The sequence below is a fragment of the Apus apus genome, chromosome 3, assembly GCF_020740795.1.
Source record: "Apus apus isolate bApuApu2 chromosome 3, bApuApu2.pri.cur, whole genome shotgun sequence".
Taxonomy (NCBI): Eukaryota; Metazoa; Chordata; class Aves; order Apodiformes; family Apodidae; genus Apus; species Apus apus.
This window is the reverse complement of record NC_067284.1, coordinates 13,949,619-13,975,350: the sequence shown is the minus strand read 5'-3', so window position 1 is coordinate 13,975,350 and position 25,732 is coordinate 13,949,619. Positions and strand designations below refer to the sequence as shown.

Genomic DNA, 25,732 nt, shown 5'->3' with positions numbered 1-25,732 from the left:
TGTATTGCCTCCTACCTGGGAAAGTATCAAAACCTTTTTTTCTGAACATGGCCAAAGAAATCTATTTTCAAATGGAAATCTGTCTGAGATGTTTTAGTAAGTGAAGGAAGGAGAAAAAAACACAAACACAAACCAAGTGATGCAAAAGGAATAACTTATCACCTCCCACACGTGGGCCAATGCCCAGCTCTCCTCTGAGTGTGCATCACCTTGGAAGACACCCCTCTCCCCTTTCTTCCTCTACCCCCAGGTTTTACTGCTGCACATGATGCTGTATGATATAGGATTTCCCCCTGGCCAAGTCAGGTCAGCTGTCCCTGCTGTGTCCCCTCTCCTAACTTCTTGCCCATCCTCAGCTTGCTCCCAGCCCGAGTAGGAATTAAAAGAGAAGACCTTGACGCTGCACAGGGCTCAGCAACAGTCAAAACACTGGTGTGCTTCAGCACTGCTGGAGTCACAAATCCAGACCACAGCACCATACAGGCTGCTATGAAGAATGTTAACTCTACCTCAGTCAGACCCAGTAAACAAATGCACAGGGTATGAAACAATGGAAAGCTTTAAGTATATGTAGGCAGAGGGCAGGCTCCTAAAAAGCTTAATCTTTGAAGTGTACACACTGGGCTTAATGCTCTCTCGGGATTTGCTTCCTCAGCCAGCAGCAGCACATAGTAGAAGCATAACCATAACTGGAGCCATTAGGACCTACAAGTGACTGATAGACTAGACAGGATGAGATTGATTTATGTTTCATCTCTGGAAGTGTCTTTTTCCCTCAAAAATACACTCCCAGTGAAATGTGTGCTCTCATCATTCTGGGACCACGTGTGTTACTAGAGGCAGGTTAGATCTTTATGGCCACAATACCAAATGAGGCAGGACAAGACGGAGACTGAACCTCAAAAGCATAAATACTCTCTGACCTAAGATTGCTCCATATATGCAAAATCCTAACATAGGTAACTTAAACAGGTTGGAAAAGATATTAAAGTTAGAGAATTTTTGTGTGATACAAATGTCTTCCATCTGTAACTTGCTCAGTCATATTCTGGGAACCTGAAGCTGTCATGGAAATTAAGCAGAACAAACAGTAAACCAATTTAGAAAAAATATTTTATTCTAAAATGATTAAACATTGGCACACATGCAAAATATATTAGAAGTAGAAAATTTAGTCCCTGAATACAAAACTCAGAATATTTTTGTTTTTCCTTGAATACCGAAAACTAAAATAATAACAGAAAAATAAGATGATATCCAGACTGGATGCTGGGGGGCCTCTGCTACTTGTCTTTGGATGTGTACATCTCAAAGAAGGTGTCTGGCACTTTGTAGTATCACTTCCTTCAGTATGATCATCTCATCATCAAATGAGTAAAGGGCATGTTAACTTTCTTCAAAATTCAGGAATACTTAAATAACTCCTCTTACGAGCATATTCCCTCCAGACTTGATTTTCTCAAAACAAAGCTGTTTTACAACAAAGTAACATCTTCTTATTTTAAGACTTTAAAGATAGAGTTTGAAAAAGCCAACCTCCATAAAAAGGCTCTCTTATCTTTTTTCCTCTTTAGATACCTTTTTGTATACATTTTGAGAACATAAGAATTGTCACACCAGGTCAGATGAACTGTTCCAGTACCTGACTTTGATTTGCCAAGAGCAGGTGTTTAGGGAAAACTGCAGATAAGCTGGGCAGACATGGGATAAGACTTTGGAGGGATGAGGGATCCAAGAGAGGTTTTGATATTAAAGGATCACCTCTTTCTAGCTCAAGAGCAGTCCATCCCAATGAGCAGGAACTGAGACAAAAATGCCAGGAGGCCTCTTTTCTGCTCCTTAGCCTGTGCACTTAGACCATCTTATGCCTCTGGATAATGGAAGGCAAAGATTGCTGTCAACTAAGTGAGCAATCCACTTGGAAATCAAAAACAGTAACAGCTTCTGTGTTCCACAGAAATGCACTGTTGCTCCCCTGGAAGGCAGCTGAGCATCCACAACAGAGAACGACAGTTCAGAGTAGCTGTATTGACTTGCTACAAGAACCTTTCACCTCCAGCAGTTTCTGCAAGGCCAGCCTTCACACGTTCTTTTTTGAAGCTGAAGGAACAATTATTTCAAGTAATCATAAAAAATGTATTGATTTAAAAAAATTATACATGAGATGCAGGAATTCCATAATTGTCTTCCTTCTCTCTCGAGAAGGAAGGTAAACCTTAATGTGGAAACAATATACATAGTAAGTACATAGGTTTGACAAAAATCAGATTTTATATTTTAAAGCTGGACCTCTAACACTACCAGAACAAAGAAAGTAAAGAACTTCTGTTAGTATTCATGATGTTATATATTTAAAAACCTCTCTTTGCTACAAGTTGTGAATTTTCCTGAGGACATACAGGTCACTATCAAACACTGTCTGACGAAGGTCGTTTCTTTTTGGCAATGAGATCATAACAGTCACCCCAGCTGGATGTGATGGGAGTGACAGGTAAGTCACTCGTAAAATTACATCTAAGAATGTACCAGATGCAAAACTTAACTTTCTCTGTCTTTGGTTTTGAAACACATCCAGATATGAAGAATAATACACCATACCCCCAGTTTTCTTTGTATTGCCAGTGGATTTTTTTCTAGAAGTCACACCATTGGAAGTTATCTGTACATTTCTGCTCAAAATGAATTGGAGAAGAGTTTTCAACACAGGTATCTGCGTTCTTCACATCTTCAAAAAGGCAACCTGTAAAAGGAAGCAAAACCAATCCTGTGATTAGTCTTAACACTGCTGGTAAAACAAAGACGTTTCATTGTATTAACTGACGTTATATATTATAATCATCTTTTCCCTTTAAAAAACAACACATTAATAAAATGAACGAGCAGATGCTATATTTGAAAGCAGATACTTTCTCTTTTTGCTCAAGCACTGCACACATCAAAAGCTGTTTTCTTCTCTGACTAACAAAGCAGAGGGTGTTCACCTTGTCTAACCTAAAAGGATATTTGATAATACTTTGAAAATAGCTTAGATTAAATATTTGATACACTTCCAGCTATGCCCAAATATTCACTTGTTTGAATAGTGCTGTCTTTATAAATGAAATTCTGACTCCAAAATCAGGATGAAAAGTCCAAAGTCATAATGAAAAAAATGCCTTACATTTTCAGATGACCAGAAACCAAAATCCCACCCTAAGGGAGAAAACAAATAGTTGTATATGATCAGAAGATAGTAAGTGATGTATTTCTTCTTTTCAGTGCACTATGTGGAGTCCCAACCCATATGCATTTGGCACTTTCCCCTGCATGGTTTTGCTTTTGTTTAGCCTCCTTCAGAACCTGCAGGATACTAACTCAAAAAGTTAGCTGACTGGAAACATAATCACATATCCAGATTCTCATCTGCCAAGGAGACTGCTCCATATATTCAACTGGGAACTTTGCTGATGAAAAGGACAGAAAAAAAGATGGGCAGATGCCACCACAGAAGGACAGGGGAAAAAACAAAACCAAAAGAAAGACTGCCAGGTTACACAACAGTCTTCTGGTCTTCTGAAAGTATAACCTGTTTCTCCTACCCCATGAAAAACACACAAGATAAAAACATTTAAGACAGATGGTTCCCCTTTTTTTCTCTCCAAGACCTTTCAACAATCACTTAAGTGAAGATTCCAGTTACTATCTATTACTACTTTGGATTTTCAAAGCTGACCCTCAGTCACCAGTCTACTTGCTACAGTGACTAAAGAACGCATGAAGTGTGATCAAACAGAAGGAATTGAATTAAAGCATAAAAGATCACTGAGTGTTCAGAGCAGAGGGCAAATCAAAGAAAAAACATTTATTTTGCATCCTATGTCCAAAGAATATTTAAGAAAGTTGTATGTCTCCTATATAGGATGAAAAAAATTAAGCAAGTTTTAACATATCTAAAAGGCTTCTCAGAAAGTAATTCATGAATGGGACATGACAGTAGCAATTCTTGATTAAGAATGGAAAAAATTCAGTTCTCATCTCCTGAACATCTCTTTTGCTACACCACCAGCAGTAACCTATTAGAATGCTGCAATGTTACAAACCTTACATGGAAGGGTTTGTACAGATAAGACAATCAAGATCCCCAAAAGCCTCCACATTTCTGAATATTTTTTTTTCTTCTTTTAAACTAGAACTAAAATTCAAACCCAGGAATTTTCATGTAGAATGTAAATTTTCAGAAACATTTGCAGGCAAAGCTGGCCAGCAAATAGCCAGCTAGCCAGGGTGGAAGGCTTCCTGCTTTCCCATCAAAATCTCACGTCCTTGATATATTCCCACTGAGCGTTTTCATTCAGCTCAATCAGCATTTTCCAACAGGTAAGTTGCTATATCAGAAACATTTCTGTCAGCTCAACCAAGGAGTGTGGGGGGGTTGGAACTAGATGATGTTTCAGGTCCCCTCCAACCCAAACCATTTTATGATTCTGTGATTCTTACCTCTATAGACTACTCATCATGTAGCAAAATTAATCCACTAGGCCAAAGACTCCACCCTCAAAGTCATAAAATGAAGGGAAAATCAATATCTCTGTCAGCTTTCTCACTATTTAGTCACCCAGATGAATAGAGATAGATGAATAATTAATAGCAAATGTAAAATCTTACCTATGCAGAAGAATCCTAAGTAACACAGGCTAGGGATGAAACCCTGGCACCAATTAAGTCAAAGAAAAAACTCACATTGACTTTAACAAGGTGAGAAATTTGCATTCCTTGTATTGCAAGGAAGAAAAAGAAAAATCAAGAAAAGTAATAACCATCTCAAGACACAAGATTCAAAATTTTAAGCAGATTTTTCTACCTGAGATAGCAGGCTCCTTTTATACACAGTTTGGAGGTATCATTAGAGTGGATATATTTGTTTAATTCGACTACTTGCTGTATTTTATAATGCATGAAACATGCTTTTTCACTCCTTTGAGAGGATTATTTGCAACATGTTTCCCTAGACTGCTAGGCTCCCCTACTGCCCAGTAAAATGAAAAGCAACAAAAGGAATAATTTATCACAGTTTGTATTTATATTTACTAACAATGTGAATGAAAAGAGCACATTAGATCATTCCTACAGTTGACAGAGCCAACAAAAAAAGGATAGCACATGAGAATCATAAGCTGTTGAAAAACACCTGCAACACATGAAGATGTTTGAGAACAAAACCAACTGAAACTAAGCCACTTATGAAGTTCCACCTTATTAAAAGTTCAATATAAAACATATATAGTATTTCTTTATTATAACTGCTATTATAGTTGGTCTTGGATCTTTAAATAGCAGTACATTCTATGTTCACAAAAAAAATGAATTACTATAGGTTGGGAAAGTGAGACTAAGTGGTTCTCCTCCAGTTCTCCATCTATTAGGCAAGTTGACAACTACTGGCCTCTCCAAGTTCTAGTAGCGGCTTTTTCAGCAAAGTCTGCAAATTCAGTATTTCAACTCTACTAGTGCAATTTGAAAGAAAAATGATGTGTCAAAGCACTATCTGATCTACAGACTAAGGCTTATCACTAAATTCAGAATAAAAGTAAGTTATTTGATCAGTTTATTCCAGGGTTTTTGTTGACCTTATCTCAGCACACTGTCCCCTTCTTAAAGCACTCAAGATAGCTAATATTAACCCATCCGTAAGAACTTACATTTGTATTCCAGCATCCTTACTTATATGACAAGATTTGTTATTTTTTCATTTTCTCTCAATTACGTGTGAAGATTATAATCTTAGTCTCTCTCAGAGTACCAATTGCATCTCAGCACTACATCAGTTTCCCAAGAACCAGAGGCTGCTAAGACCTCTGGATAATGGACAAACAAACCCCTCATCTTCATGTGGTTTAAGAGATATCAATACAGAAGGAACACTAGAGTACCACAGACATACAAAATATGTATCTCAAAAAAATCACTTCTCAAGTAAACAAAAAAGCAGCAACAACAACTTTGTTGAAAGCAATAGGAGCCAGGGAAAGTTAAGAAATCCAGGTAGTGCTGTTCAATTCTAGAAGCTGTGCTGTCTTAGCTTTCCCAGGAAAAAGGGAAAAAGCAAAATGTCAAACTGTTAAGCATGCTCCAGACTACACTGGAATGGTACTGAGGACTGAAAGCATCATCCTGACAAAGACTGTACTTATGTGGTGAAACACTGCAACACGTTGCCCAGACAGGCTGTGCAACTTCCACATGTCTTTTGCATACTCCAAACCTGACCAGAGACAGCTCAGGGCACCCCGCTCTGGCTGACCCTGCTTAAGCAGGGTGGAAACTCCACTAGTGCTGGTGGAAACTCTTTTACTATAAGGTACAAAAACAGTGACCAGCAATATTCTTTCCTCAGTAGGGAGGAGGCAGTCTTGGGGTTATAGGTTTCAGTCTCTCTGAAACTTTCCAATAACATTTTATTTTATAGAGTGTTTCATCAAGCTGTGCCTCAAAGCATTTTCCTGACTTCATACCATCAAAACCATGCAACAAGCAGAGGTATGTATTTCCTACTGAGTTAAGCATCAGTCAGAGTCAAACACTGAGAAGTAGCAGGTGAAAGAAAAAAGTTGTAATTTCAGAAAAATATTTTTAAAGCTATGGAGAACCTAATGAACTAGGGAGATAAATGGCAGTTCCACATGGCAAAAGCTGCTGGAAAGAAATCTCCTCTACCCAAGCAGCAACACTGGGTGAGCAGGCAGAAGGGGTGACTGCAGTAAGAGAAGCACAAGCATCACTAGAGGCAGCTAAATAATGTATTTTAAAGAAATGTGATCTGCAAATCCAGTGCATACAGTCTGTCTTGTGGAGCTGACAAAAGACAGAGAAAACGCAGCACTAAGGGCAAATTATTTTCTCAGCTAAGCAAAGGAAAAGCAGTTCACTCTTTCAGTCAGCTGCAAGAATGTGAAAAGAAGCCAGATTCTTATTTAAACAAAACAGGAAAACAACCTGTATGCCAAAAGATGCATTCTCATGCTCTAACACAAAATTTTAAACTGTTCTATGTTTTTATTGTCTTTAAAGGAGACGAAGTGAAACATGCATAAAGATCTCTGTGTATGTCTCTCAAAGCTGAGGACACGGAATTTCTAATACCTATGTCTCTTCCAAGAGTTAAACAAAAGTAGGTAGATTATATACTACAGAACTTCTTTTCAGTATTAGAGAGGGAACTGCTCTTCTGGTTACTTGTGCATAATTATAAAAGAAAACAGTGGGTTGAAAGTAGTTATATATGCTTTAGTTTCAACAGAAGAAAATTAACCTATTAAACCTACAACCACCTCCTGCAATACGACTACTCTGGTTTTACTTTTCCATTGCACAGCAAAGAACAAAACTCCACCAGCAGGCTCAAAACTGAAGCTTAAATGCATAAAAGACATTTTACTGTTGTCTTCTTTGAACATCAGACCAATTTTTACATGCTAGCACACACAGTTCATAATGTGACATTATGTTTTAGGGCTATCTTAAATCACACCCACTGCAAGCAGACAATCTGGACACAAGCAGAAACCCGTGCTCTAATCCTGCACATGTGCTAGTGTGAAATCAGGCATGATTGAATGACTGCAGAGGAAATGTTGATTATACACCAATGAGGCTACAGCCTACGATCAACATCAAATGTGGTATTAAATTCCACTCAAGGCTGACAGGTACTCAAGCAATGCCACACCATCCATGCGTGCAGGACGGGAATAACTTTCCCAAAAAGACGCGGGCAGCTGTGGGCAGACCTCTGCTCCCAGATCAAGCTGGGCTGGCAGAAGGCATTTAACTTCACATGGCTCAGTGGTATCCCTGTTCCTCTCTCCCCATAAAAAGTCATTTCAAGCTTTCTACCTGGCTTGGTGAAATCAGACCGGTATGCTAAACTCTGGTCTGCATTCACTGTATTGTTTTATCCTAGAAAAAAGAAAGGGAGGGCTCGCACAAATAATTCTGCTGGTACATCACAGGAGAGAAACTAAGCTCTGATGGAAACAAGAGTGAAAAGCTGAGAATGGTGTTTCCTTTCACAGGTACAGCTGGATTTGGAAGATAATGTTTAAGCAAAGCCTCAGACCAAAATCTAATTCACATAGATTTGTATTGCCATGAATGCTATGGCTAACTGTTACGGTGTAACCCTTAATAATTACAGCTAATACAACTGCCTGCTTGGTTGCAATTATAGTGCAAATCAAGATGCCCTCTACATAGAATACACCTCTACTTTAAAAAAAGAATCAGAGGAAGTGATACAAACACATTTGTGTGAGTACAACTGAGCCTAAGTGTATTTAATAATGCAGCAGCACAACTACAGTGACAATGTGCATAAACACAGTGAAGGGCATAGTCCTGCCTGATGCATTTCTCACTGCTGTAAAGACAGACCAAGGAGTGGGATGATTATAAAATATTTGCATCATGTTCAGGTCTCAGCTCTACAAATACCTGGTTTCTGATAATCTCAGCTCAAAAGTCTGATGTTCCCACAGCTGCTAAGGAGGGACAGAGGAGCCAAAGGAATAGTGCCTTCTATGAGACACAGCAGCGCTCTTCCCATTCCTGCACCACCATCAGAAGCCGGGACCACTATTACTCTGGGGAATAGCAACTACTGCCAATGGCTGGGTGTAACCAGCCACATTAAAACTTAAGAGTTCACCTGCCTACCCATACTGCACAGTTTACTTATTTGCTCTCACCTAATGGTTAGGGACCATGTCTGCTGATGCACAAATAACCCGTTCCAGAAACACATTTTGGCACCAGTGTGAATGAATGGACACAAAGCAGATGGCATTAGATAAGAAGAGATGTGAGAGAACATTAACTGCTATATTTACACTCGCCCCCACTGAATCCACAAACCCATAAAAAAGCAGCTGTCTTTTCCAGACTGAATGCTACCAAGCTGTTGCATATTACCAATACATCTCTGAGGCTGCTACTGGGAAGTGCAAAAGCATTTTTAGAGGAAATTGGACACAAAGGCAGCATATTCACTACTCTAAGAATGGGAGGATCCAGAGATGTCCCTACCTTGACAGTGTAGAGTTTACTAGCCTTAAGAAGGCCTCCTGGTAGCCTGCAAACTCCCTAGCTGTACTTCAGCTGCAATGTTGCCCTCTATTACACTGATATTTATTAATCTTTTTTCAATACTCCAGGCTTTTGGGATGATAGCTGAACATTACGTCACCTGTTTCCTCCATCCCACAGAGAGCAGCGAGTAGACTTGGCTGCTCTAATTTTACCTCCACAACCAATTAATGGCAGCCACTTATCACAACATGTCAAAAATAATTGTTTCAGGTTCTCTCAGGTAGGGAAAGTTTCCCAACATGTCTTAAGTGCCATGCAGTGAGAAGTCTGGTTTTGAGTATGCATCAGAACATGAAAAAGTACTTATGTAATTAACCTTCCTTGGTAGCTTTTGACTAAGCAAACCAAGGAACCACCAGCCTGCGCTCACAGCAGCAGTACTTCACACAACTAGGCTGGTAAGTTTTACATACTTTACTATGGAATCTAAACAGTTTCAAATGAAAGTGTTGCTAGAGGAATACGAGTCCCTTGAAAAGGTCACTAAACCAATACTACAATACTACAGATTGTCTGAACAGATAAAGTTGGATGAGTTTCAAATATTTCATCAAATAAGAAGCTAAAATCTAGGGTCACTGTAAAAGCCTTTATGACTATTACTATCATGCTTGAGTTCCAATGGAGACAGAAAATAAAATACATCCAGAATTCTCTGGTGAGAACATGGTCGCACTATGCTGCACAGGACTATGGGGTGATGGCAATAATGAAGTCAACAGAAGCACAGGTTGTGGAACTATGTTATCCTGACAAGCTAAAAACCTGCAAATTGTCTTGAAGAGTAAGGGTATGTGGAATGGCATCTCAGCACTCTGACCCACTAACCTTTACAGGGCTCAGAGTTGGATGTAGAGGACATTTTGTGAAAAACTCTTACCTCACTCATGCCACATGAGGTCAAAGTTATTCTTTAGTGTATGTATCTACAAGGAATTTCCCATCTCAAAGAGAAGTTGTTTCAAGCAGCTCTAAGGTTTCACAGGAAACATATTTTTGGTTGGTGATACCTTACTACAGAATCAGGGGAACACAAAAGTTGGAGAACTATCATCTGAACAGCCAAATTCCCTGGCACTTGTGGGAGAAGGCTGGGGAAAGGCTTTCCAGTCTTCCCTGCAGTAAGAAATTTATTAAGAGAACATCACCCTGATAAATCACTTTATTCTTCTGTCCAAGCTGAGTAAGATATAAAACGCAACCAAAACAACAGAGCAGAAAGAGAATTAGATTCCTTTCATTCAATTGCTAGTAAAATTAATTGTAACTAAAGCAAGGATTAATTTTTTAAATATGATGTCTCAATCTGGTAATGTCCCTTCAGGATTTACAAAATAAACCCATCTATAAATCAGCATGTATGCTTTCAACTAATCCCTCCTAAAACTATTATTTTCTTATAAGAATGAAGCTGGATTTGAAACGTGACGGTGATAAATGAGAAAAAGCAAGAGATTCTTCCCAAGACCCAGATTGTGCACGTGCACTGCAAGCTATCTCTTTGCTAACAGAAGAGTTGCATGCTGAAGCTTGCCCCAGCTTTAGAGGGAAAACGAGAAGCAGCTGCAAAACCAGAAGAAAATAAATCTCTGCATGTTTTTATAATATATGAAGACAATCTTGTATATATATGTATATATATATATATATACAAGCGTGTATATATATATTTAGAACAAGTAGTTCTTTGTGTGAAAAAGAGAAAAGATGTTTTGGGTTGGTTTTTTTTTGAGTGAAGTTAGGAATGCAATTAATATTTTTTTTTTATTATTTTTTTTACATCTAGATACAAGAAGCCCCAGAATTCTTCATGCCTTTATTTTGTCTCTTGCCAAGCCTCCTCATTAGCCTATACTACTACTTGTATTTCCACTGCAGACATTAATGATGGGTACCACCAGAAGTAAGAGAGGCACAGTTATTATTTACCTTTGTTAGTCTTATATACAGTTTCTCTCTTGAATGCAAACCACAGTGGGGGGTGGTGCTTAGTACTAACACTGCATTGCAATGACTGATCCAAAGCAAATTGAGCTACAAACCCCACTAAATTTAGGATTTTCTTAGTCAACACCAGATGATGTTTGGTTTTTACTGCAGTAATTACCACACCAAACTTCACACTAATTGGGCAATCCAAGCAGCCTGTATTTTTCTGCATCAAGTGGTTTTAAACTGTTGTAGAAGACATTTGTTTAAGCACACACATGTATGGGCAGTTGGGACATACACTTTAATCTAAAACAAACAAGGCACTGCAGGTTGCTGCATTAATTTACAGCATGCTAATACCACCCTAAAGCTAGAAACATGACTTTCAGGAAATCAGTCTATGGCTCTGCTGTGTTTTTGCAGCTCTTGTACTTTTAGAGATCTTTGGGAATCTGTTTCAAATTACCAGCACCACCAATACCCAAGCCCGGTTCTGTCTTCCCCAGAAAGGGAAAGCAGTGACACACTGCTTCTCCTGCAGCATCCAGCAACTGCACCTCTTACAGTATGTCAGCAATGAGGAAAAGAATGACAAAAGCCCAGAACAAGGCACCAGGCATTGTCTGATGTCTCTTAATAGAAAGGTCTAGATAGAGAGATACACAGATGTATTTTGTTGACTATGAAGCAAGAAAATGGTACCTAATTAATACTGAACTATTAACCACATTAACCTCAAATCTTATTTCTCCTACTTTTCACCACTGCCCCTAACATTTCACACCAATCAACTCATTCCCTAAAACCACACAATAAATCCTTCAGTCAGGATTTACCTCCAGCTTGTGCTATGGCTCATATACTACAGTAAGAGACAAAGTCCCCACACAGTCTTGCTCACACTGTTTTGCCAGAAAAAGCAAGATTACTAGAGAAATAATTATTTGTTTCCCAGCTCCAGCACCAGGTAGAGTCTGCAGGCCAGAATCCCCTTCAGGGTCTGGCTGGAGAGGCCTGTTACTTGCTTTTGTCTCTTGTCTTCCTCTGCCCTTACTAGGAGAAAAAATAGCAGGTAAGATTATTTCAATTTAAGAAGCAACACTGTGGAAAGCTAAAGAGAAAAAGGAACTGAACTGGAACCATAAGGAGAAAAGAGGAAAAAGCAGTACCTCTTGCTAAAACCTGAAGTGTAGACAAGCATTCACACTAAGTAAAGCAGATGTATAATTGCCATGGTACACTATCACGGCCATCATACAAGTACCAACCAAGAAAATGACATAGTTTCCCTCAAGCTCTTCACAACTCTCAGTGTAATAGCAATACAGCTATATGCAGGATTCAGCACTGGCAAGACACCAGAGCCATCAGATAGTAATGTTTTAGGTCAGGGCATTTTTTTAACTTTAATGAAAACCAATTTTTCTCTCTTCATCCAAATTTAGCTACCTGTTAAGTCTCTTGGAGGCCACTCATAAGACAACCTTCTCATCTCTTACAGCAAGATGCTACAGAAAACCCAACAGACAGGTAAAACTGTCAAAAAACTACAGAGCAGCACCAGAGGTCACCTGCTCTGTCTTCAAACTGACTGTCAGAAAAAGCTATATTAAAAACTACTGTGGTAAAGTGCCAGTCACTTCTAGTTAATACTCCACCTGCTGACAGCCTGGCAGGAGATGTTCCAGTTTATATTTGCTTTCATCATCAAACTGTTTAATTTATATCCAAAGAGAAAATCTGCCTAAAACTGAAAGCTAAGAAAAGGTCTGTGATCTTGATTTCCTGCAATGTTTAGAGTTAGCAATGCCAAATAAACCAGTACACAGATGTAAACTGGATTTGGAAGAGTGTCCCTTAGCAAATATTACATAAGCAGAGCACATCATGATGTCATGTTGAAACTGCTGAGATATCTTGTCACACAGATGATGTTGCCACAGGGTAAGGCATGCCCATCTCCTGTGTGCACACCATTTTTGAATATACCAAATCCAAAGGCTACCTGAAGTACCATTTGAAACACCAAGAAGATGTGGGGAGGGGGAGAGCGAATTATGACACAGAATGGATGCATCAGAGAACAACAGAAGTAAAATATATATTTTAGTGAGAGGTGTTTGGTTAGGAGCTCATGTTTACATGCAATTAATATGGTCCAAACAGTCAATCTACCATGACTCAAAAGAACGAGGTAGAGGAGATTAAAGGAGAATGTGGCAATGTTTAGTAACACTTTGAAACTAGATAGTTTGAACAGGTGTCTTCACTGGGTTATCTTTTGAAAGCTTTATGGAAAAAAGCAAGCTTGAAAAATTAGCTGCTTAAATCTTCTCTTTGCTTCCTGGCAGTTAAAACTGTAATGAGAATAAATACCTCCCTGCATGAGGTATGAAGATTAATTTGTTTGTGTATATAAATGGGTATTTAAGAATCAACTACTATTTTATTTTTAACACCTTATTGGGACTTCTGCATTCCTACCCAAGTTCAGCTTTTGGCAAGAGATTAGGACTGAGTTAAAATGGGAACAGGTGTTTGGAAGATGATATGGCTGTAATAAAAGCACTAACCAAGAAGATTAAGGGAAAAATAATTTAAATATGGCATTCATTTGTATCCTGTGAAACTGAGAGACACCCAAAGGAAAATGAAAAATCACAGCCACTAAGCGATACTCAGGAAAATGTCTTTGCCTATTCATTCCCAGGGGACAGTCTGAGCAGGACTGTGCTTTTGGACCCAGGCCATCCTGTTCTTGTATAACGTCATGATGCCTAGTAAAGATAAGGCATTCAATAAACAACACTTTCATTCCATAATGCTGGTTGGGTAATAAAACATTTTCAAAGCCTCAAAAGGAGGTAGGAGTTTTAGGTCACTGTCAGTGAGATTTGAGCTCCTAAATTATATCAGGTATTTTTACAGTGTGGATTTCTGGCCTCTAAGATCCCTGCAGCCTTTACTAGGTCAAACTGATATTTATTTCTAGGGACTGAGCACATTCTTTTGCCAGCTGCACTCAGAAGAAAAGATGAGACTATACGTTTCAAGGCTCCAACCCATGAAAACAGATGGTTTCTTAGTAAAAAGAAGACTTATTGACCTTGAAGCTTTGTAAGAAACAACAATATTCACAATTTTTAGAACATGTGTCCCTCAACAATAAGATAATTTAAAAGATTTCAGGTGTTTTTTTGAAAGCACAGTGTGCTCAACCCGCAATCCTGTGAGTTAAACCTGTTTGCATCAAGATGTGATATTGATTTCATACAATAGGAAAAGCAAATAAAGCAATGTTTTTAAAAGCAAAGGTTGGGAGGGAAGCTGTTTCAAGATGCATGGTGTGTTTATTATTACTTTGTTTAATGCCACACTCCATGATGGTTTCTTAGAAGTATAGGACATAATGTACAAAATAAATAAAATGCAACTATGGAGGTACAGGCAAGATTCTCTGTGTGCAGCAAGGGTCCTCAACTGTGGGAACTCCCAGGACAGTTGACCCTCAAAAGTCAGAAGTTAGACTCAGAACACTGTAAGGAACTAAAATGGTTGTCTAGAGTATATTGAAGTCTCTTATATCTTTCACTATGAAAAAGCTTTCCACTCTGCAGGCTAGACATTTATTTTGCTGGTATGAAATGATCTTTGCATTTTAAGAAGTTTTAATACAGTTTAAGAAGTTTTAACCTTTGACTTCAGTACATTTAAGGTGCATCCCTTCTATTTTTTTGTCAGTAGTTACCCACAAGAGTGGGTAAATGTATTAAATTAGCAATGTAGTAAGGAAGTTTTTAATATGACTGACAACAAAGGATTCTCTCTTTGAAAACAATACCGAAGAAAACGATTTTGACTTGAGACAGATTCACACGTCCTTTTGATTCTAATGACTTCATCAACAAGATGGTTATTCAGAAACTGATCCTGGCCCTATATCATTGATTCTGCACACACATTTGAACAGCTCTGAGCAGCTCCATTAACTTGATTGTCCAAGGGAGGCAATTATTCTGTGGTGAAATGCTTATGGGAGTCAAATCTAGACTCATAAATGGCATATGGATTTCTGCCCCTGACAGGCATCAGAGAACTCTAAATATTCACTCTTTATCAGGAGAGAAATGGAAAATTCTGATGAATGCACCAGTTAACTATAAATTCTGAAGCCACTAGAAGAAAATGAATTTGCCTTCCAAAAGGAAGGGTTGTACAGGGAACCAAAGAGATTTTAAGAGAAGCTTGTCTAATTGATAATGTTATCTGCAATAGCAGGGGACTAAACTTAATGAAACACAGGAGTTCCACATGGCCCTAGTTACAAACCACACCAATTACTGCAAGTCTGTGGGGTAAAAACTGGGGATCACAAAAGCTAGGACAAACATCTGACAGTATAGAAAACAGAGTTAACCCTTTCTGAAAGAGTCTTTTCATAAGATCCCATCCCAGCCTGTCAACAGGGCAGCAACACTGGGAAATACAAGTTAATGCTCTGCAAGCAGAGGTCAGATGAATGACACTCTCTCTGGCACCAGGACGGTAACCTCCACTGCAGGTGCAGGACTGACCTTCTGACACAATGACCTTTTACATACTCTAGCATCACCAGAAGATTTTGAGCCTCAGAACCCTGATGTCCTTCCTTTTAATAAGCCACCACTACCAAAACCAGGGGAAAAAATATATACGCATTTAATAATTCAAAACCAAACCCATCATTCCAAGCACAGCCTTTTTTTCTCACCAAATAAAATGTCAAAGATTATAGAAAGAACCCAGTAGCCTTTACTATTTTCCCAGAGAAATATGCAGGGAAGACTGAAGGGCTACCTTATACCAGACCAAATAGCTTGCTGCTGAATATAAAAACTTCCACCCTTGGTATCAGAGCAACGGAAGATAACGTAAAGGCCATTAAGTTAGTCAAAATAAAGGTATAGGCAATGTCATCTTCATGAACACCGAATGCACATAGTATTAAAATGTCTGGAAATACACTCTGAAAGCAGCATGTCCTGTAGACAGCTTTTCATGTCATTCAGTCCTATCCAAAGGAGTCCAGCAATAAAGAAGGCCTCTTTATCTATTATATCATATTCTGTCACTTTTGAAAGTTACCTTCATGTCTGATTTATCATGGAAAATATAGGTGAGTGATCCCATTTGTCCCCCCTGACCTCTAAGTGACACTGCATAGAAAGAGCTTTGCTCTCTCCAGAGATCCGTATTATTTCTAAACCATGAGGAAGAGTTCACATCCTTCAATTGTGAAATGTAAAAAAAAGAAACAGAAAAAACTCAGGTATCTTCATACATTTAATCAAAACCACCAAACCCATCTCCTAGGAAAACTCTTGGAGGTTTGGATTTATGAAGTTGAGTGCAGGTTCATCTATGCAACAGTGCACTCTCTCTTCTTCCATCACTCTTATTTATCTACTTAATTTCAAATAAGAACATAACAGCTCTGAAGCTGAGGGCTGTGTGTCCATCACCTACTGCAGCATGGATTTGCACTGTGATGGAATCAAAGGCCTCAACAAGAAAAAAATTACTGTCAGCAACAGTCATCATGTCCCTTCACAGACAATTTACGCTGCTCTTCCAGTATTTGTCTTCTGCAGCCTCCCTTTCCTGCCCATTTTTGCCGTGCTTTGATTTAAATGTGAAAATAATCTCCTTGGATCCTGCACTGTGCTTTTAATTTTTCAGCCAAGTGCAATGCACAGCTTTTGTCTGTAATAGTAACAGATTGCCCAAGGACGCACACAGCGAGTCAGGGAAAGAGTCAGGATTTCCTGGCTCTTAATCCGATGATCAGACAAGGCCTCTCATGTTTCCAATTTTCAGGGGCTGGCAGGTGGGGGGAAGAGAAGAGAAAGGAAGAAAAAAAAAAAAAAAAAAGATGTAGAGAGACTTTTTTGGATAAGCAAAATAGACAACCAGAAAAAAATCCACACAAGCTCTTTTCCTTCTCAGTTTCAGATGACTGATGTAACAGTAATCACAAAATCTGCTGAAGAGCTTAAATCCGGTTTTAAAAAAAAATGTAATGGATAAAACAGAGGAAAAATATTAATGGCCAGCAAAACAACACGAAAATGCGACACTCCTTCAAGGAGAAACAAAATAACCAGTTCGTTCAACAAGCCTGGGGAAAAAAAAAAAAAGAGACATTAACTTGGATGCTTTCAGGGCAAGGGGATTTGAGAAGGTCGCTCCCCCATGGGAGGGTGGGTAGCAAAATTAGCATGTGCCCACCTCAGAGCTGTGAAAAAATCTGTGGGCTGTGAACATGCAAGTAGGTGACAGGAATCAACTCCCACTTGAACACATTTGAAAAACACTGAGTACTACACTTGTCCATTTAACTTAGGAAGCTGGCTTCCTCAAGATCACCTATAATTAGCAAGAGAAAAGGAACATTCAAGAGGCAAATATAGATTAGGCAAAGGTGATGTATCAGCAGCCTGAAAATAATTAATATCCATCCTAATAATGTCACCTACTCCAACAGACTGAGCAACAGTGTACAAGACCCGTGGTGTCACAAAGGAACAGGAAAATAATTTTTCATCCCTGCAAAAGTAGGCCACCCATCATATTATGAAAAGGGATCCAAGCAAAAAAACAAATGGATTTTGAAACAAGTTGTACCCATTTATCTCTGCTAAGCACAGCTCACATGTGGGCTTTGGCAGCACTCTGACTAACTGGTTGAAATGAGACTCATTTCAAAATAAAACAGATGTTAAAACACTGGTGTCAGTAAAAAACATGAACTGCAATTACACATATATACACACATGTATGAGATATTCAGGGACTGCTTGTCTCAGTGTGCTGGGATAATGAGATTATTTAGAGATTAATGGCTCAGGATACAGGTAACTCAAAATCCACACATTTTGCTACTATCTGTATTACAGCAACAGCAAAAAGTCTTGCTGTTTTTATGACAAATATTTGCACTCACAACCTAACCCACACTGAAGACATCTAAACCAACATGTAACAGGTACAGTCAACCCTACATTGTGGGAATGGAAATGGCCTCTTCGAGTCCCTACACACTCTAAATTATTAACTGCAATGACAGTCATCACCATGATCAACAAACTACTTTAGTAGAGGATGAGATCAAAGTGAGCCAGGAGGTAGTTCTTCCCAGATATTCAATGAGACACAAGCAGTAAGTAGCACAGCATCAGCCTGTATGCTGCCAGGGGCCCTACAGACAAAGGACACAGAAAGGCCAAGGTACTCAGTGCCCTCTTTGCCTCAGTCTTTACTGGTATGACCAGACTGGAGGAATCTCAGGACCCTGAGACCAGTGGGCAAGGTTGGAACAAGAAGACTTACCCTTGGTAAGGGACCAGGTTACAGAACACTTAAAGTAGACCTACTCTGCATCAGAAAACGTGTTGTTAGCCACTTGAGGGCTTCACCTTAACTCAGCACTGGTAAAGTCACAACTGGAGCACTGGGTCTGGGCTCCCCAGAACAAGAAAGGTACAGACTTACTGATGTGAGGTAAGGTTTAACAAAGGGCTTAGAGGAGACCACAAAGATGACTAAGGGACTGGAGCATCTTTCATATGAGGACAGGTTGAGAGCTGGGACTGTTCAGTCTGTAGGAGAGAAGGTCCAGGGGGATCCTATCAATGTGTATGCATGTATGTATGTATGTATGCTTGTATGCTTGTATGTATGTATGTATAAAATACCTGACGGGAGGGAGTGAAGATGAGAAAGCCAGACTTTTCCCAGTAGTGACCACTAACTGGACAAGAGGCAATGGGTGCAGATTCAAGAGAATAAAATTTATTCTGAACACAAGAAAATAATTTTTTACTGTGAGAACGAAGGAATGCTGGCATAGGTTGCCCAGGGAGATTGTGGAGCCTTCATCTTTGGAGATATTTAAAACCCAACTGGACATGGTTCCAGGCAACCTGCCCTAGCTGATTGTACTTTAGCAGGTAGCTGGCCTAGTTTATGTCAAGAGGTCAGTTCCAACCTCAATGACTCAGTAGTTGTGTTAACTGTCACTCTGTAAACATGTTTCTGCTGCACACATTTTTGAAGTGAACAAGCTCATTTACAAAGATTGGTCATTAAGGCATCCTACAAGTCAAACCAATGTTTTGCAAATCTTCAAGCCAGATTTTTTTCGCTCTACTCTTTTTTTGAGGGCTTTAGGTGCAGTGCAAACTTCACTTTTCCTCTTCAGTTTGTTCCCCAAGCTTCCTTTTATACATCAACTTCTTTCATTCACTTGAAAGATACTTCAGTCAAACACTGGACAGGAAATACTTCTGAATTAAAATTATCTTGCAGTTTTGATTGACTCACCTTCTCCTTCCCTTCCCCTTCACACCCTCTTTTCTTTATAGTCCAATATAGTATGAATCTATCCTGCAGCTCGTAGTTCCATGCAACCCATATTCTCTTCAAGCATCTTTTTTTCCTCTCTTTTTCTTTGCGTGTTTTTGAACACTTTCCAGTTTCAGATGAAAATAACAATCAGGTTTTATGACTATGAGACCTTTTATTGTACTGATAAAAGTCTCATGCAAAAGAAAGCTACCACGATTTCTTTAACAATGAGATTTCTGTGTTCATTTTTAATCTTCTTTTTAGAAAACATTAATGACCTTCAAAAACAATCCATTTTCTGGCTTCTTTCTTTACATTCTTTTTCTTTTCTTTTTTTTTTTTTTTTGGTAATCCAATTTTACCATCAAGGACAAGTATATAAGAACAAATCATACGCTGGAGTCATAGCTCCCTTGAGGTATCATTCTGGATTACTGAAACATCATTATTATAGAGCACTAACCTGCTCTAAGACTTCCAAAGCAAGGCCACTAAAAATACCCTGTTGAAACCTAATTCCTTGCATTATTAAAAAATAAATAAATTAGCACTTCACAAAATGCAATTAATGAAAAATAGCACGAGTTATTAGAAATTTAGACAGATCAAGAATGTAGTTAGAAATGTGCAAGATCCAAAATTGAGGATCACAGCATGACCTTAAGGTCTGAGTGAAATAACCTGAAGTTGCTCAAAATTTTATCAGCTTTATAAGATAAACATCGAAGAACTAGCAAAGACTGAAAGTAGGCACAACATTTCTGCACAAAAACCTTTGATTCAATTGTACTGAGACAGTGAAAAAAAGAAAATGGAAAAAATGTTTGCCTCAGACTTTGAAAACAATCATTCTCCTGGACTTCTCACACTAAAACACTTACTGCTTCACAGACAATTTGAGCGGATAATTTTAATTCACTTGGAATGTTTGCCACATTTCAGGAATTTTGTATCTTGAACTTAAGCATTTTAAACAAAATCCTATTGTGCTGCACAGACAAAAAAATCAAAAAAGACTAATCCCAAAAGGGACCCCAAAACCCTTATATTCCTTAGTAAGCCAATTAAATGATCATGGTTGTTTGCATGTGCAAAGATTATTTTTAATCTGACTGAGCCTATCTACCCTTAATTATTGAAAATCATTTACCTTTAGATGACTTTTTAAAATAAGCTTTTTAGTCTTTACATCTCAGAGATCATTCCAAATCCCTAATTTTTTTTACATTACATACATTTTATGCACAGTTATAAATGTTAATTGTGTGTTATACAAATTTCAAGTAAAGAAAAAAATGCTTTGCATTTCTTCCTGTGTTTTATTTCTCTGAATGATCATCTCTTCCCAACTATAAAACAGAAACAAAGCCTGTTTAGAAGACAGACAGACAGACAGACAGACAGACAGACAGACAGACAGACTGAAAGAAAGAAAGAAAGAAAGAAAGAAAGAAAGAAAGAAAGAAAGAAAGAAAGAAAGAAAGATACAGACCTTGAACACCAGAAGCAAAACTAAATTAGTTAACTGCTAGAAGCATGAAACATTAATGAAATAGAACTAGAGAATTTTCCCCTAATGAGGAACATTTATTCAGTGTTAATTAAATTCTTCTATGAAAAATCCATACTTCCCAAGTGTAAAAATATTACATCATCTCAACAACTGCAGAGTGTAAGCAAGTACTACACTGTAAGCATCTTTTTTCCCCATCTAGTGGAGTGAAGCCTTTAAATCATTTATACTCCTTGAAATCTTTGAAGAAATGACAAAAAAAGCAACAGAAACCCTATGCATGAACCAGCAGCCACATTTATTAATTTATGTGTCTAACGAAAAGCTACTCAAGACTAGCTCCAAGCATTTGCTTGCAAAGTTCACATGCAATAGTGTTAATGAGGAACTTTCAGAGAGTCTGAAATAATTATTTCCTACAATATATCCAGCTGGCTGGTTTATTCATTTGCAGTCCAGTTCTGCTTCACTGAAGCCAAAGAGAGTTTTGACATTAACTTCAATAGGTTCAGGTCCTTGCCTACAATGTTGAGCTACCATCACAAATGCTTCTGGTGCATTTCTATAATATGGCACAAACTAATTAAAGCAAAGCTGCAACTACTAAGGGACCTTCTCTAGCACTTTTAAGCTTCTAAGATGAGAAACAGGCTTCAAAATCTTCAGGTGGATATTCTAAATAGATTGCCTGACTTTCAAAACCACTCAGTATTTGTTAATTTGAATGAGAACTCAAGGTAATCCAAAGTACCAGCATTTTTTATAGGAATGGCCAAAATTGGACTAGCAAGTCACTTTTCCATAAACAGTGCAGCATGCAAAATGAAGATAACGACTTCACCTGAAATTACTTTTCTTGTGACTTGCATCTTCTTCAAGATTATTACCTTGTAAAAAACTATTATGGATTGTTTTGAGAATGATTTTGGAAGATGTAATTAGGTGTTCCGCTGCTTTGTAAATTACCTGAACATAGGTTGGGAAAGGAGTATAATCCAACAGTGACATTTTCAGGTGTCAGCATTTGCACTTAAATAAGTATTACTACTTTAACAAGTATCAGTACTGTTAAAAAAGAGCCACATTTTACTTGTGCATTGTTTTGCATTAAGAATGCATGCTTCGTCTTGACAGGAAAGGCTGACATAAAATTATTTGCTAGTAAGTGTCACCAGGGTTTTCTTCAGCTTCTGAGCTACACTTAGAAACATGTAATCAGTGTCTCACTTCTGAGACTTAATTTTAAATACATCGTAGGAGCACAGTAATTTCCAGGTAGCATTGGAGCTCTGCTTCTTCATCTAAATCTGGTGGTGTGGATACAACCTTGTTGAATGCTAGAGTCCTTGGAAGATAGTCCACAAACGAGGCAAATCAGAGAATTGGAGTAGCTTAAAAAACTGTGAAACAAGATTTTATTCAGTAGGTCTTTAAAAATTGGTATTAGCATTAAGCCATATAGCTCAGCATTTCTGATTTGCATACATCAAAATCCCATTTCATTTCAAATCTTGACAAATTTTGGCCTCACCAGTATCCTGGCTCCTCCTAGGACAGCTCAGAGCAGCAGTACACTGCTGGAGCATTGGAGTACTTCTTAAATTCCAGTTCTCCAATAGCATCAGCACTTGGGCATAGAAAACTTTGTTTGAAATTCTTATTTACTTACACGGTTATATGTCAGTCCCTGAGGATTTATTAGCTACGTGGCATGTCACATGGATATAATTTTATTTACTGTTGAATCAAAGAACTCTAGGTCAAACATTCAAACTGAAAAAAATCCTTAACCTTGTTCACTGGTACAGGATTAAGTTCAGATTTTAGAAAGAACACTTCACGAGAGCGAAAAATCAGGTAGAAAATAAAGAGGAGAGTAAAAGCTTACAGAACAGAACACTAAGTTTTACAGACAGTCACATTCTAAATATCAGCTTAAAATATAAAAAGCAGTCACTTAACGGAATATATCCCCAGGATAACCATGCAGAACAGACACTTCTGATTAATTTCACTGGTCAGTAGCTACCACTCTATAAAAATACAGCTGAAAATGCATTTGCTTTCTATGGAAGCAGAGAAAATAACCTGAAATATGAAGGTTTCTGTGTGTTCAGCAGACTTTTTTTTTTTTTTTTAAATAAGAAGCGAGGTTGATTCTAGCTTCTTACAAAGAAGGAGAGAAATCTCCATTGTTCCCCTCCCAATTTCAGTTTTTCTACCTTAGCTGAAAAGAGGCATATTCAATTTGATAAGTGTAAGTACTAAAAGTTCGTTTCTAACCAGTATAAAGGTGTAAGAGAATTACAGGGCTGTCTGCTCATAAATGGTACAGAAACAAAGTAAAATGGTATCTAACAGAAATGAGAAAGTAACATGAAAACTCATTAGAAACAAAGAGGAAGACAAGGCAGACCTAGAATTTAATTTCAGGAAAGCTGGCAGATGATGGATGGAATAGACTTTGTAAGAAAACATGAAATAAAGAGTAAGCAGCAGGTTCTCTGGTGAGCTAAAAAAGAAATGGGTTAGCTAGTCCCCCATCACACAGTGATAGCCATTTTATTTGATTCAGTGGGACATCTACATATGAAAATAGAGTATGTGTCAAAGACTGAACCACCAACACCAAAGAGAACTTCTATCTGAAACTCAGTTCTGCATGTAAATAGCTACTGATAAGAAACAGAACTAGGATCAGTGGTACTAGTCACAGAAAGTGAGAACATCTGAACAGTCCAACGTTCAGTCATTTTCAGGATCACATTTAGGGATGCAAAGCACACTGGAAGAACTTGGAAGTAGACTAAGCAGACAAAATAGTCAATAAGACTAAAATAAGTTCTTCATTGCACAAGTCTGCAGATAAGGTCTTTTTTCACGTAGCCACAGTGCTCAATACTCATTTCTTTCTATTTTCCTTATAAAATTCAATCTCAGTAAAAGCAACAAAAGGAATATAGCTCCCTGATCTGTTTCATCAATTTACAATGCCACAGCTCACAAAAATAATGAAGATTGGGAACTGGCATTTTTAATTACTCTCTTTCTCTACAGACTTTAATATTTTACGTTAGTGACATGAGAATAGTATTTTTTTTTCCATAAGGCACAGTCACTTCCTATTTTACTTGTCAAGTTGCCAGAAGACAGATAAAGAAACATTAAGCAGAATGCCTGGACAAAAGTCCAAGTAGCAATCACATTCTGCCCACCCAACACTTCCTGTGAACTCACTCGGCTACAGCATCTTCAGATTCCTGCAAGTTTTTCTGCACAATGTCAAATGGTTGCCAGGTTCCACCTCAAGGTATAGCAGCTTTCTGTTGAGGGCTAAATAGTCTCAGTATTTCAGTAGGCTGTGTTAATGCTCAGATACCCTTTTGCCCTTCTCTGTCTCCTCCTGTAGGAGTATCCCAAATTTTATTTTGGGAACACTATAAAATGCTAAGATAACCTCCCCACACACCCATGTGTAGAAGAGCTTCCTTTAATTCATAAGCAGAGCATATATTACAAATGAATATTCACACAGCTGATCACTTTAACAGTCAAAGCAGCAAGCAATTTAGATGACGGAAACCATCCTGCCTTCTTTGAGGTTTGTCAGAATTGTGCTAGAGTATGTCAATGGGAACAGCAATAGTTTACTAAAGACTAGCTGGTCCATCCTACCTCCTACACATCCCTTCAGGTCTTTCACTGCCTCTGGACAGACAGAGATCTGACTTGTTTCCCCACATCATCCTCTGTCAATTCTAGCTTTCTTAAAATCCAAACCTAAAGTTTTCTTCCTTAACAAGCAAGAGCTTTCAAGTACTTTCAAGTACCTTTTGTCATCAGCCACCACCCACAGATCATAGATCCATGATTTAAGCACAGAGATTCAGAACACAATGCTCTCTCTACTGACATTGCAACAGAATGATGGACTTTGGAGGGAAGGCAAGCTGTATGTTTCTCACTGAAGGCATTATAGGCTTCTTCACCAAAAGATCCATTCCAGACTCATTTTCAACTGACAATAAAAAAAGGATAACTTAACAATCCCCTTCCTTTTCATCCACTGTGTACTTTATCATAGTCAAGTCATCAATTCAATTATTATGTTCTGGCTTTGCAGACTTCTGTATATTTGTCCGTTTGTCTCCTTGAAGACATCACTGCAGTTTCCAACTGTTGAGCACATACACTCTTGAACTGCTTCGAGTGCCTTGGCAAGCTGCCCTGTCTGCTAATACAATGCAAGACTTCAGTGACATTTTCCTTCAGGATCCCTCAAAATTTTGTAATTTGTGATAATGTCACATCTATTCCAGCCTACTGTGGCAATCCAGTAGGGTCAATTCCATCTATTTTTAAAGCACCCTTTTCAATATATTTTTTTTTTTCTGCAGAACCTTCTGGACTTCATAAGTAGCTTCAAAGGTTCCATCCAGATTCTTAATGGAAATGAACAGCATCATAGTTTTCCATAACAACACCCATTCACAAAGAACAGAGCATAACAACATGAAACTTCAAGGAAAAAATTCCATTATAGAATCATTGTTATCTCATGACTCAGTATTATTTTCAAAGTAACAGCTGACTATCTACCTTTACACAGCTGATAACCAGATTTTTGTACCTTGTTGGCTAGGAGGTTGAAACTTACACCTCACATTGGTCAATTTACTAATTATGACCTGAACAGAGCTAAGATGTAACTAAGAGAAATCAAGGTTTTGCAGGGAAGCTACCCTACCTACCAGAGAGACAAGGTTCCCCCCACTGTAA

At 38.3% G+C, this 25,732-nt stretch overlaps 1 protein-coding gene across 2 annotated transcripts in view; it reads right to left on the bottom strand.

Moving 5' to 3' along the window:
* Positions 1-1,095: 1,095 nt before the first annotated feature.
* UBE3D (ubiquitin protein ligase E3D) overlaps positions 1,096-25,732 on the bottom strand; it is a 79,419-nt gene continuing 54,782 nt past the window's right edge. The window contains exons 10-11 of one of the 2 annotated variants that reach the window (XM_051613381.1): positions 3,161-3,192; positions 1,096-2,740 (exon numbers count right to left, since the gene is read on the bottom strand). In XM_051613381.1, the coding sequence (XP_051469341.1) occupies positions 2,728-2,740; positions 3,161-3,192 (45 nt within the window). In that variant the 3' untranslated portion in view covers positions 1,096-2,727. The remainder of the gene's footprint in view (positions 2,741-3,160; positions 3,193-25,732) is intronic. The other variant, XM_051613382.1, reaches the window with a different exon arrangement.